Raw genomic sequence first — 14552 nt, forward strand, 5'->3', positions numbered from 1 at the left:
ATAACCTTGGCTTCTGGGAATTAGATTCTAATTCCAATTTTGCCATTAATCGACTGATCCTTTGCTATTCACTTCTCCTTTTTGTGCCATAAATCTTACTGTCATGAGTGAGGAGTCATGTATTTGTTGTTGGAGGAAATCTTCTATGGGGCAGACATTTTTAAGCTATTGCTACTCTGTACATCAGGGTACACTTAGGGGACAGTGGGATCTAAAATAGGATTATCCATTAGTCCAACATATATTTATTGTGATGTATTAAAATAGCCAAACTTTATGGAGCTCTTTCTCTATGTCAGAATTATGCTCAGCACTTTACAGACATTATATTTCATTTAACCCCTGCAAGAACCCTCTGAAGTGCTATGAGCCACAGAGAAGTTAGGTAACCCACCTGAGGTCACAGAACTAGAAAGTGGTGAAGCCAGCATGCAGACCCAGGCTGGCTGCCTCCTGAGCTCACCTCTAACCCCCCTGGACTGCCTCCAAGGCTCTGGGCTGGTTGGATTAATAAACGCACAGGGATGTCAGATGCTGCCCACAAATTGCCTCAAAAATAACCCATTCTCTTACTACCCAAACCACATTATATGACCAAAATTGTGGAAAGAGATTTCCCAGAACCCCTGAGGATTGTTTGGTGGCCTAGAAGTCAGAGGGTCCCAGTCCTATACCAGCTGTGCCATTGGCTTGCTATATAAGCTTAGGCAAGACCCTAGCCTCTCAGAACCTCTGTTTCTTCTTTCAGAAAATAAATGTCTTACATAGGACAACAGCAAATGTCCATTCCAGCTTCACCGCTATGTACCCTGGCCTCAGGCAGGTGAATTCTCAGCCCACCCCAATTTTATCTCTTTCTATCTGTCCAACTCTCTAGGAATACAAATTCCATAGTATCACTCAGTTTTATCTGTTCCAGGATTTTATTACACTTGTTTTCAAGAAGGTATCTGAACTGAGCCCCAAATTCTGTAAATAAAGGCCAGAAATGACAGTGGCAAAGGAAAGGCTGTCCAGTAACTTTTTAGAAGGGACCCTACATACAGTGAGATGAGGAATTGATTCACTTCTTTGCCTTCTCTTTGTCAGGGTAAATAGCATCAATTGCTTTAGCAATTTCTCAGAGGCCTTTTCCCCTTCCTAATCTTTATTACTCAGCTTTTCATCACTCCTATTTCTGCACATTATTTTTTTTAATGCAGGAACCAAAACTGGACTCAATTTTCTATTAAAGAATCTTAATAATACTAGGTTTAAGAGAAAGACGGCCCAGGCCCTTACAATCCACATGTCCCTGTTTGACTTAAAATAAAGAACCACGCTTCCCATCGTTTGCTCTGTGAACCACGCTGACCCTAACTGAGCCAGAAATATTCGGGTTGAGTTTTGAGAGACAGGATTAGACTGTGAAGCAGTAGAATCCAGTATAGGTGATTCTCAATCTGCAGCAGTCATGCTCTATGCTGATGGGAGACTTACTTTGGGGCATCAATTTTATGTTTCGACTATCACAGTGGTGAAAGCTACAAAGACTATCAGTTCTATCCTGGTGAAGAGAAGAAGGTCTCCACCAGCTGATGTTTCACATCACATGTTCCAGTCTAGAAAATTGTTGGCCCAACTACAGCCAGTATGACACATGCATAAAGTAGGCACCCAATTCATACTTGATGAATGGATGACTGACTGAGTGAGTCATTTTTAGAAGCTTCTGCATTACTAAAACTTCTGATTCCAATATTTAGTTTAAATCACTCACCTATTCTCTCAACAATTATTTCTTAAATGTCTACTATGTGCTAGTCACTGGTGATATAGCATTGGAGGGGGGGAGGAGGGCAGGAAAAATATCCCTGCTTTCTTGGAGACCGACTGTAGACAAAATTTTAAAGTATGTTAGATAGTGGTAAGTGCTGTGCCAAAGAGACTGGAAAGTATCAGGGGTGGTTGATGCAATTTGAGACAGTGTAGTCAGGCAGAGCTTTATGAAGAAGTTGACAATCAAGTAAAGGTATGAAGGAGGAGAAGACAGTCATGCAGATACCTGGGAAGAGGGCAGTCCAAGCAGACACAACAGTAAGTGCAAAGGCCCTAAGGCGGGAGCATCCCTGATGGCCCAGCAAAGAGACTAGGAAGGCTGGAGCAGAGAGGCACAGGGCAGCCAGACCATGTACAACCTTAAAGTCATAACCAGGATTTTGCCTTTTTTTCTGAGCAAGAAGGGAAGGCATCAGAGGGTTTTGGCGGAGGAGAGGCTTCACCTGACCCACTTGTTCAAAGCCTCACTCTGGTTGCTCTGATAAGGAGAGACTGAAGGAAGATAAAGATGGAAGCAGGGAACCTTCTTAGGAGCCTATTTGTATGATTACAAAAAAGAATGGTGGCTTGGTGATACCAGTACAAATGGTGAGACATGGAAAGATTCTGAACATCTCTTGAGAAAGAGACAAGATTTCCTGACCCATTAAATATGGTATGAAAGAAAAAGAGGGTCCAACTGCTTTTGGTGTGAGCCACTGAAAAATGGCTATTTCCTAAAAAGGGGAGCACCATGTGATGAACAGTCTAGGAGGGCAGATTTGGGTCTGTCAGTTTGAGATCCCATCCTTAGTTCCAGAGCCCCTTCACACCCTGGCAGGAGGAGAGATGTGAGGCGAGTTCTGACCTGGGAGTGAGAAATCCTAGTCTCTGTTCATCATCACCTACCTTTCGAACCTTGGAAAACTCACTCCACCAGTCCAAGCCTGTTACCTCAGCTGTAGAATGGTTAAGGTTATTAAGCTATTCTCAAGGGCCACCTCCATCTCAAACGTGCTAAGAATACCATTTTTTCTTCTTGGTAGCATTCTCTTTTAGAAGGGGCTCATACTTTTCCTTCATTGATTTTTTTAGTCAGCCTCCCACCTCCTTGCAGAAAAGAAGTTCTTCAAGAATAAGGAGACACCTGAGAGTGGCTAAAAGCCTTGTTCCCATTTCCTAGAGAAAGAGGCAGGACCTCCTTACTCTGAAATCTATTAAGATTCACCACTTACACCCTATACTTGCTTGAGTTCACTAGCTAATTAACTGCCCAATTCAATTTATTCATGTTACTTAATGGAAAGATTTTATTTTATTTTATTTTTTTGTTTTTCTTTGTGGAAGGACTTTTTGATCTTGTACATAATCAGAAATCACTTTTAGATTTCTTTTTTCTGCAACAACCCAGCTAACCCACACTGTAACTTTGAAAGATGTAACATTTTAAAAACATGCAGTGATGATCTCTCTGAATGAGAAGGCTAAGTCTGATTATTGGTAATGCCAATAATCCCCAGAGACTTTGAAATACACCAATCTCAGAGGATTTGTAGCAGACCAAGGTTATAAAAGCCCAGAGAGATTAATCAAACCAGCAGGCTTCCCCAGAGTGAGGATTAGTGGGGAGAAGTCAGCTACGCCCAGAAGGTCAGCCTGACTATAGGGCAGCACACAAGGACCCCCAGACCTCAGTTCTGATGCTGCCTGGCTATTGGAAGAACGAGAGAGAGGGTCCAGTTTGGACCATCACCTGAGGTCCGGGAGAGGGTAGGTTGAACGTAGAGAAGGAGGACACTCCTGCTCTCTCTGCTCAGGGGGTACACACTTACCAGGGCAGGAGGCATTTACGTGCAATACTGGAGAAATCACGGTACACAAAGTCATTCCAGTCTCTGCTCCAAACTCCTTCCACATAATCCAGCCTAGAGGGCTCTTTCCTCTATCCTGTATTTATTTCCATTATTTATATGCAATCTGCTCTCCCCTGAGTGCAGGGAGGAGTAGTGGGGAGCCTCACCTTCCCTCTTCATGCCCATGACAAGGCACTTCTGATAGCGGCAGTACTGGCAGCGGTTGCGCTGACGCTTGTCAATGAGGCAGTCTTTATTATCACGACACGTGTAGATGAGGTCTTTCCTTATGGTTCTCTTGAAGAACCCTTTGCAGCCTTCACAACTGTACACACCGTAGTGCTTTCCTGGTCACAAGAAAAGGACATTCCATAAATTGTTCCTGTGTTTATCTGGGTCTTTCATTCAAAAGCACCCCTTGGCTCTCCCCCAGGGAAATTGGCACATCACTTAGGCAATGGGGCTGGAAGCAAAGATTAACTAGCAGGGAACGCAGATTGATCACAGGAGCCAGACCAAGGCAGGGTAAATCCGCCCTTCCTTGGGTCTACCCTCTGGAAGTGATTTTCTGGAATCGCTAAGTCCAGAGAGCATTATTAGAGAAGTCCTGACCTAAGATTTTGCTTACATTTATGTAACAGGGCAACTCTATTTTTTTAATTAATTAATTAATTTATTTTTTGGTTGTGTTGGCGCTTTGTTGCTGCACAGGCTTTCTCTAGTTGTGGAGAGTGTGGGCTACTCTTTCGTTGTGGTGTGAAGGCTTCTCACCACGGTGGCCTCTCTTATTGCAGGGCACAGGATCTAGGTGCATGGGCTCCAGTAGCTGTGGCACATGGGTTCAGTAGTTGTGGTGCACAGGCTTAGTTGCTCCGTGGCATGTGGGATCTTCCCAGACTAGGGCTCGAACCCGTGTCCCCTGCATTGGCAGGTAGATTCCTAACCACTGCGCCACCAGGGAAGCCTGATTCTTATGCTTATTTAAGCAAAATGTTCTGCCTTCATTCAAGACATTAGTATACATAAGAAAAAAAAAATTTACTCTTGTTACATGTTATCTAGCAGGAAAGAACCTCGGCTTCACTCATGTTTCCTCAAAATTGAAGCCCAAGGACTTATGAATCTCACTTAAAAGTATCCTCTATCATATACTATGAACAAGAACCTGAGTTATAAATTTTTCAAATACTATTACCTATTGGAGGAATACATTAGTATATGATCTTTATGGCATACTATGACATGTAATCTTGAGATGTGACATAAAGATCTGATGGAAGATGGTTTTGCTTGATCCAGAATAATCTGGTTTATGTTTCGTTGCCCTTATTACCTGTTCCACACATCCAGTTTCTCATGATCTCAGCCAGAGATGGCTAATTTGTGTCAGGAAGGCCACCACACCCATGCCCACAAAGGCATCAAAAATCAGTCACCATACTCTTTCTAAGTAGGAGTCTTCCCAATACTACACACCATGCAGCTATGCTCAATGGATTGGAACTGTGGAACTTGAAAAATATAATGAAATAGATCATTCAAAACATGTCTATGTCTGATTCTTGCATGTGACATGTGATGTTGTTTAGTTATAGGCCTGACATGACTTTCTAACTTGGTTGTATTTAGGCTGATATTGAAGTGAACTTGAAGTCCCTGAGAACCAACCAGTGGAAATATCTGCATCCCAGAAGCTTGCATTTCAGAGGAAGCCAATCTAAGATGCAATGGTGGCTAGAGATAGCCTATTAATGAAGTTAATCTGTGCCTGATCAGTTGACTATACTAATTTACTGAACTCATAGCAATAATAAATATGGGATTTCATCTTGGGCCCAAAGAACCTAATGCTCTCAGCTCTGAAGTATTTGTCTTTAAGAAACATGGGACCACCAGGTTCTGTGTTACGCCCTGAGATTAAATTAATCTAAAAAGCAAATAAAAGCTTCTGTTCATGCAGCTTCTTCAGAAGGCAAAGTGGAAGTAGAAGTGGAAAGTTTTTTCTTGAACTTTATTTTTTTTTTTGGTATTGGGTTGTTACGTATTTTAAATTTCCCAATCTAAAATATTTTCTTTTTTTCTTCTATTTTATTGAGATTTAATTGACATACAGCACTGTATAAGTTTAGGGTACAGCATAATGATTTGACTTATATGCATCATGAAATGATTTTTACAGTGAGTTTAGAGAACATTCATCATCTTGTATAGATACAAAATTAAAGAAATAGAAAACAAAAAAAAAGACATGGGACCAATTTGTCCTTCTCATGGTTCTTCCATATAGGAATGAACCACCCAACTTTCAACTAAACCATAGCGGAAAAAATTCTCTGTCAGGGTATGGCTGGAATTCTGTTGCTATGGCAATAGCCAAGTCTGCATGATTTGGAAACAACTTTTTGAGAACAAGCAAACAACAGTCGTGTAGCCAAGTTCCAGGCACTGGGCACTTTCAATGGAGTGACATTTAGCAATGACTTTGGTGGCAATAAAAGATGAGAAAATATTGTCAGCTATCATAGATAGCTATAGAAAAGAATCGTCTTCCTCTTCTCATTCATCAAATCAGAGATTCAAATGTCATCAAAATTGTTGAGATGGGGTGGGGTGCGCAGAAATGACGGAGAGGTAGGAAAACAAGTCAGGAAAGAAATAATTTGGGCAAAAATGGAAGAGGATCAAAGAAGATGAAATCAGTGAAAACACACTTATATCTACCTATGGAAATATGTTAAAAACCTAGAATGTGGTAGAAGGAAATTTGCTAAAATATCAAAGGGTCTATCTTCGTTAGGGACACTATAGATAACTTTTTTAGTTTTCACTGGTACTTTTCTAGTTCTCCCACATTTCCTGTGTTGGGATATTATTTTTAGAATTATAAAAATATTTTTTTAAATTAAAGAGACCCTAGCTTGAGATACTTGCTCATCACAACAGCTTCTCTATCCCAGATACACACGCAACACAGTAACTCGAGAGATGGGCTTCTGAAATATTTCCTATATCTAATCCCCCCAAATGAAATCATGCCTTAAATTCATCAAGACTGCAGTGACAGAAATTTACAGCTTGTGCCCCAAGCTGGACCATCTTAAAGGACCCTTTCTCTCTCATTGGGTACAAAGGAGCCAAGTGGGTAGTGGAAGAGGTGTCTTCTCTGGGACCCCCATTGCATGGGGCACTTAGGAGGGGTGTCTGCTTCTGTACATACCTGAGGATCTGTCCCCACAGATGGCACAGATGTGTTTAACCAGAGATCCAGGGCTGGTGGATGGGTAGTTCATGTTTCCAATGCCAGGAAGCCCTGGTAAGGGCTTGATGTCCTCTGAAAGGCTGACACTGTTGACCACATTTAGCTGCAAGAGAAAAAAATACCATAAAACACAGAGCCAGGGTAAACCCAATCCCCAAGGAAGAAGGCAACAAGGCCATCCTTGAGAAAAAAAAAAAAGTGAGTTCTGCTTCAAGAAGTAGTTTCCATGTACAGAGTATCTAAAATTGCCTATGAGGGATGTAAATTTAAGGGAGAAAAAAGAGTAGCATGACATTGATGAAAGAAATCAAAGATGATACAAACAGATGGAGAGATATACCATGTTCTTGGATTAGAAGAATCAACACTGTGAAAATGACTCTACTACCCAAAGTAATCTGCAGATTCAATGCAATCCCTATCAGATTACCAATGGCATTTTTCACAGAACTAGAACAAGAAATTTTACTATTTGTATGGAAATACAAAAGACCCTGAATAGCCAAAACAATCTTGAGAAGGAAAAACAGAGCTGGAGGAATCAGGCTCCCTGACTTCAGACTATACTACATGGCTACAGTGATCAAGACAGTATGGTACTGGCATAAAAACAGAAATATAGATCAGTGGAATAGGTTAGAGAGTCCAGAGATAAACCCACCCACATATGGGCACCTTATCTTTGACAAAGGAGGCAAGAATATACAATGGAAAAAAGACAGCCTCTTCAATAAGTGGTGCTGGGAAAACTAGACTGTTACACGTAAAAGAATGAAATTAGAACACTTCCTAACACCATACACAAAAATAAACTCAAAGTGGGTTAAAGACCTAAATGTAAGGCCAGACACTATAAAACTCTTAGAGGAAAACATATGCAGAACACTCTTTGACATAAATGACAGCAAGATCCTTTTGACCCACCTCCTAGAATAATGGAAATAAAAACAAAGAAAAAAAAACAAAACAAATGGGGCCTAATGAAAGTTAAAAGCTTTTGCACAGCAAAAGAAACCGTAAACAAGACAAAAAGACAGCCCTCGGAATGGGAGAAAATACTTGCCAATGAAGCAACAGACAAAGGATTAATCTCCAAAATATACAACCAGCTCATGCAGCTCAGTATCAAAAAACAAACAACCCAATCCAAAAATAGGCAGAAGACCTAAATAGATATTTCTCCAAAGAAGACATGCAGATGGCTAACAAACACATGAAAATGTGGTCAACATCATTAATCATTAGAGAAAAGCAAATCAAAGTTACAATGAGGTATCACCTCACACTGGTCAGAATGGCCATCATCAAAAAATCTAGAAACAATAAATGCTGGAGAGGGTGTGGAGAAAAGGGAACCCTCCTACACGGTTGGTGGGAATGTAAATTGGAACAGCCACTAGGGAGAATAGTATGGAGGTTCCTTAAAAAACTAAAAATAGAACTACCATATGACCCAGCAATCCCACTACTAGGTATATACCCTGAGAAAACCATAATCCAAAAAGATACATGTACCCCAATGTTCATTGCAGCATTATTTACAATAACCAGGACATGGAAGCAACCTAAATGTCCATCAACAGATGAATGAATAAAGAAGATGTGGCACATATATACAATGGAATATTACTCAGCCATAAAAAAGAATGAAATTGAGTTATTCATAGTGAGGTGGACGGACCTAGAGTCTGTCATAGAAAGTGAAGTAAGCCAGAAAAAGAAAAACAAATACCATATGCTGACACATATATATGGAATCTAAAGAAACAAAAAAGGTACTGACAAACCTAGGGGCAAGATAAGAATAAAGACGCAGAATGGTCTTGAGGACATGAGGGGAAGGGGAAGCTGGGACGAAGGGAGAGAGTAGCACTGACATACATACACTACCAAGTGTAAAATAGATAGCTAATGGGAAGCAGTTGCATAGCACAGGGAGATCAACTCGATGCTTGGTGATGACCTAGAGGGGTGGGATAGGGAGGAGGGGAGGGAGGCTCAAGAAGGAGGGGATATGGGGATATATGTGCAAATATAGCTGATTCAATATGTTGTACAACGGAAACTGCACAACACTGTAAAACAATTATACTCCAATAAAGATCTGAGGGGAAAAAAAAGAGTAGCCTGGAGGAACTAAGTCATTTCTAATTGCCGAAACCGAAACTGAAAATGGCAACACATCTACATCAGAGCTCTCAGCTTTTACTCATTTTACTCATGTTTTATTTGAGCTAGAAATCCACACTGGACAGCACACTTAGGACAAGTCTTCTGTGTATTTTTTAAATTTTTATTAACTACCTCCTGCCTATTCAGCAGTGCTCCAAGGGGAGCTATGGCCCTCAGGCAAAAGACTTAGACTGGAGAGAACCAAGTAAAATATGCAAATCCATTTGTTGAGTGAATCAATAGTCATTCACAAGTACTCACCATGTCAGGCACTGGGCCAGGCTCTGGGGCACATAGGTAAATAAAACGCACACTCTTAAGAAGTTCGTAGTGAAATGAAAGAGAAGATATGCGTAGGGGTCATCTCAATGAGCCTACTGAAGGTGCTAAGCCGAATGCCCAAAGCATTGCAGTAGCACCAAGAATTAGGTTAAAAGTCCCAGGTCATGTTTTTGAACGTGTCTGTAAGGAACAAATATCTTCCCATGAAAATATAAAATCTTTAGAGCTAGAGACCGGCTGCCTTGTCTTCCCGGTGCCTGACGTGCATGCAGCACTGGGAGGGAGTTGGTAGAAGTGAATGGCCGAATAAAGGAATGTTGCATATGTCCCTTTCCTCTCCCCTCATCACAGATAACCACCACCACCTCCCTGTCTCCCAGCGCTTCTGGGGGTGACTGAGAAGTCGCTGCTATCTGTTTAGAAAAGTTAATAGATGTGAGCCAGTCATCCAATCAGCAGCTTTTCTGTACCCGTGGGTACAGGTCAACATTCTAGGCACTGTGAAGGGAGATATGAAATGTAGGTCTGTCTCTCATTCCTCAAAAATGATCCCAATCTCACTGAGGCGTCAGAACGCACACGAAAACGAAGAACACTCCCAAGTACATTCAGACAAATGTGGTGTTGATTATGTGTGACTTTAAGTGCCCAGTAGAGGCACCTGGTGAATATCTAGGGGTTTAAGGGAAGGCCCACTGACTTCTCCATGGTCTGTGTAACTTCTGAATCATATAGTGTAACTGAAGTGACTATAGTTCCCAAACTGAACCAAAAGTAGGGTTTTCTTCTCTGTTCAAGGCCTTTGGGACAGAAGGAACCATCAATAAAACATAAAATACAACAGAGCCTGTGAGGTTCCTTCTAAATTTACTAGCTTTTCAATTCACTAAGCAAATATTTATTGAGCACAGGAGGTGGGTAGAGGCTCTGGGTTAAATGCTGTAAGGGATGTGAAAAAAGAAAAGACAGCTTTCAGGGCCTTGCTTTGAAATCAAAGTCACCAGGAATTTTAAAAAATTAATTCATATGAGGGATGAAAACACATATGTGATGGGAGAATTCTCTCTCCTTTTCCTCCTTTTCCTCCTCCTCCTCCTGCTCCCTCCTCTTTTTACAAGGCTAATACAAGACATCCAGATCTTATATTCAGTATTTTGCTTTGTTTTGGTGCAATACAGTGGTTCTCACCCCCAGATGCACACCTGGGAGCTTTTGGAAAAAATTAATTCCAGAACCCCACATCCAGAAGTGGCCTGAGGGCCACTATGTGTTAGGAATTCTGAGTGCCTCAAGGAAACAGTTATGAGCACTTAGATGCACCCTGTGAAAGGGATGTATTTTAGATATGATCCTCAAAAAAGAGCCCTCCAACTGACCATGACTGTGTCCACAAATCCTCAGATGGATAAGAAAGGTCATGGGAATAAGGAGAAGGACACCATCACCTGGGGCTCAGGGGACCCTCACTCACCTTCCTCTCCCACTCGCATCTCCAACAGGACCAGATCCACTACCTCCAGCCCACAGCAATCACAGAACCATAATTATTGTTGTTGCTACTCTTAGTGCTACCATTCAAGGAAAGTTTGCCCAGCACTAATTAACTCTTTTAATCCTCACAACAACCCTGTGAGGTTTTCCTATTTTTCAGATGAGGAAATTGAGCTGTAAAGTGGGCATAATTGTTCGTTCATTCAGAAATCCTACTGGGATAAAAAAAGGAAGAAGATGCAGGCATTAGCCCAAGAAGCTGGCATCCATGAGATTAAAAGCCGGTTTGGATCATTTAAGAAAGCAGCTGAGTTTAGGAAAGATGTCCTGAAGGAAGGAGCATTTGATCTGAGACTTGACAGCTTTAAAAAACGGGTGGGATTTGGATGGGCCAGTGATGGGCAAAAGGTTTTGACAACAAAGGCCTGGAGGGAAACCCAGGTATTTGTGTCCGGTGGGTGGATGGGGGACTAGGCTGGGAGGTGGGCTGTGACAGAGCCCGAGGCTTGACTGCCCGGCTAAAGAGAGTGGATTTAATCTGAGAGGCAATGAGAAGCCATGAGGTTTCCAGCAGAGGAAAAATGCCCTCAAAGTATGAGGCAGTAACATGAGGAAAGACTGGAGGAGAGAGGCACCCAAGACTACTGCACCTGCCCAGGTACCAGGTTAGGTGTCTTCCCAGATCTCACAAGTTGGAGCTGGAACCCCGGGCCCCTGGGTCCCAGGTCATCATTCCTCCTTCCCCACCTTGTCTGTCTTGTGGGGCAGGAGACCCCCCACACCATCCCTGCCCCAGTTGCTTCCTGCCCCACCTCATTGGCAACGAGCCCCCAGAGGAGCTGACTTGCTTCTGGTCACTGTCTCCCAGCAGCCCCTCTCCACACCCCTCCTCTTCCTGAGTTGGGATGGCAGTGGGAGGCAGTGGTTGGGACAGGTGTGTGGATGCCCTCATCTCCATCAGCCTCTTTGCTGGCTTGGGGTTTGTGTGGGCTCAGAGCAATGGTAGATGAAATTGAAGGCGACCACCAGAGCTCAAACCCATTAGCTGTCTGGTCCCCAGTCCCGCAGCCCCAGCTGTCATGTTCCATTAGAAGCAGCTCTGCTGAAGTGAGCACTTTAGAGCTGGGATTTACCAGGCGGCTGGCTGCTCCTGAGAACAGAAGAGAAATGCACTTGGCTGGCCTATCTTCCATTTGCAGACCCTCAGCCAAGGACCGAATGCATCTGGATGCCTGGAGCCATCACGGAACATCGAGTCCCACATTTCTGAGCTGCTTTCAGCCCAAATTATTCCACTCAAGGCAGATATGTGGCCAGCCAGGCAGGCTGCAGGCAAGCACTCCTCTTCCAGCGAGTGGACTCCTTAGAGTGACATTTCTTTAATCAAGTGAGGGTCTTTGTCATGAAAAGTACAAAGCCTGGACCTGCCACTTCCTTGCTGTGTGATCTGGACTGGATGATTTCACGTAGAGACTCTGTTTCCTCATCCACAGACTAGAGCAGTGGTTTTTGAGCTCAGAGTGTGTGCGTGGCAAGGGGTGGGGAGGTTGAGTAAGAAGCCTTCACGTCTCCCACCTCTAATTCACCAGGCCTGTTTTTATTTGACATGTAATGGCCTCCAAACGTGCTTTCACTTGAAGGAAAGACTTTATGGCTTTTTTAAAAAAATCATTAAACAAGATGATCTTTAAGGTCTGTTGTCGTTCTAACATTTGCAATTTTTATTATCAAAGTATTCTCTGTAAAAAATGCAAACATCTGAAAGGATAATAATTTGGTTATCAATCACTACCTGGGCAGGAATTATCAGGGTCAGAACCCAGGTCAGGTAGCAGGGTCAGGAGAGGAGAATGAGGTAGGAGCTTTCCAAATGTAGGGCCTGCTTTGGGGACCAGCCAACCGACATCATACTTACAAAAATGTAGCATTACGTACACACACACACACACACACACACACACACTCAGAAAAATGTGATCTAGATCATTCTGTCTGAAAGCTGCATAAATATCTTCTCAATTATATATTTGGTGTTTTAGGAAATTGCCTACTCCACTTAGATACTCCCCAGGGAAGGGATTGAGTCTTATACATTTTTAAATCTCCAGTGCTTAGTGCAATGAATGATTGTTGAAATGAACTTCTCTAGAACCTTTCAACAACAAAGTACACACACCTGAATCGACGATCATGTAGGTGTGTAATATACATCACCTAGGTGCATGATATATCACCTAGGTATATTGATAATAATACCACCTTATTGCCATAGAGCATCATAAGCGCTTAAGAAGTGATTTTTCAAATCCACATTGCCTTTGATATTCATAAAAATCCCATCAAAGCAAATGTGTTACCCCCCCATAGAGAAAAAAGAACTGATATTAGTATAAGCTAAAGTGGTGTGCAAAAGGGTACCCAGTCCCTGCCTTCTGAGTATCAGTTCATTCCTCTTTATTCTTCAAGACTGAAAATCCAACAAGAGGAAAAAAAAAAAAAAAAGTAAGCTCAAACACTGGGAAGACAGAGCACAGAACAAGACACCCTGCCTGCGGCTCCCATTCCGAGCGCCTCCCTCCTCCCTTCATCCCCAAATTGCACTCACCCTAGACCCAGGTCACAGAAGGCCATGTTTCCCGTATAAGTCCCACTCAGACTCAATCCCGGGCAAGAAAGTCAGGATGCATAGGAATCGTCTGTCCAGAGTGTTCAGAGTCCAGCGCACCGTGGCTAACACCGAGGGCACTACACGTCCTGTGTCATCTAGTTAATTGGGCAAAGTGTCACTGCCGTGTGGTTCCAGAACCCAAGCCCCAAACACTGCTCAGTGTCTGGGGCTGCTGAGCTTCACCAGTGCTTGGCAAGCTTAATATAGCTCCCAAAGCCAAACTTGGCCCCGGCCTCTGCACACAGCCCAGTTGGCCAGGACCAAAGCTTTCAGCTGACCTTTCAACCCCAATCCCTCTGTACAGACATATGGTCCAGGAATAGCGGCCCTGCCACTTACACGGCTGTGAAGCTGAATTTACTGGCCAGGGTTGGCTCAATTAGACTGGAGTGTGGTTGCTGAAAGCAGCCTCGGAGAGCTGGTGCCTTGCCCCCTTCCCACCCACAAGCCCTGTCACTGGGCACCACTTTGCTTCATTTCTTTATGGATATAATGCCTGCCATTGGAAACTATCTGGTTCATCTGTTTGGTTTTTCTGTCTTGACTGCTGCACCATATTTGCCGTAAAAGTAAAGACTTATTCAGTGCTTATCCCCAGAACCTAGAACAGTGTCAAATAGTGACTGATACAGAGCAGGTCCCACTAAATAATTTCAATGAATGTGAATGTCCTTTGCAAAATTTCACTTTCATCCCAGAACTTCAACCTCTCTTCTGTCTCTAACCTATTGATTTTGACCTGCCTTCCTGGAATCCATTCACATGAGTGAAAATGAATTAACAAATCTCTTCAGGGTCCCACATTCTGAAGGGTAGGGTGTCATCAGCTCTGCTGATGACAGTGGGTGAGAGTGGCATAAATCCACGTCCCTCCCCACCGCCGTCCGGTCCCCACTCCTCTGAGAGATTGACATCCTCAGGAAACACACAACCAGAAACCCACAGGGCCCTTTCCCACACTCCCTTCGGTTCTGTCCCTGCACCTGTGACAGCACACACAATGTCGCAGTTTACCCGCTTGATGTGCCAC

At 43.0% G+C, this 14552-nt stretch overlaps 1 protein-coding gene across 1 annotated transcript in view; it reads right to left on the reverse strand.

The window, feature by feature from the left end:
• The window catches only part of RXRG (retinoid X receptor gamma), a 44812-nt gene that overhangs the window by 12407 nt on the left and 17853 nt on the right, over positions 1 to 14552 (reverse strand). The window contains exons 3-4 of the mRNA XM_057727444.1: positions 6868 to 7012; positions 3818 to 3997 (exon numbers count right to left, since the gene is read on the reverse strand). Coding sequence (XP_057583427.1) covers positions 3818 to 3997; positions 6868 to 7012 — 325 coding nt within the window. The remainder of the gene's footprint in view (positions 1 to 3817; positions 3998 to 6867; positions 7013 to 14552) is intronic.

Source organism: Hippopotamus amphibius, chromosome 3 (assembly GCF_030028045.1).
Source record: "Hippopotamus amphibius kiboko isolate mHipAmp2 chromosome 3, mHipAmp2.hap2, whole genome shotgun sequence".
Lineage (NCBI taxonomy): Eukaryota > Metazoa > Chordata > Mammalia > Artiodactyla > Hippopotamidae > Hippopotamus > Hippopotamus amphibius.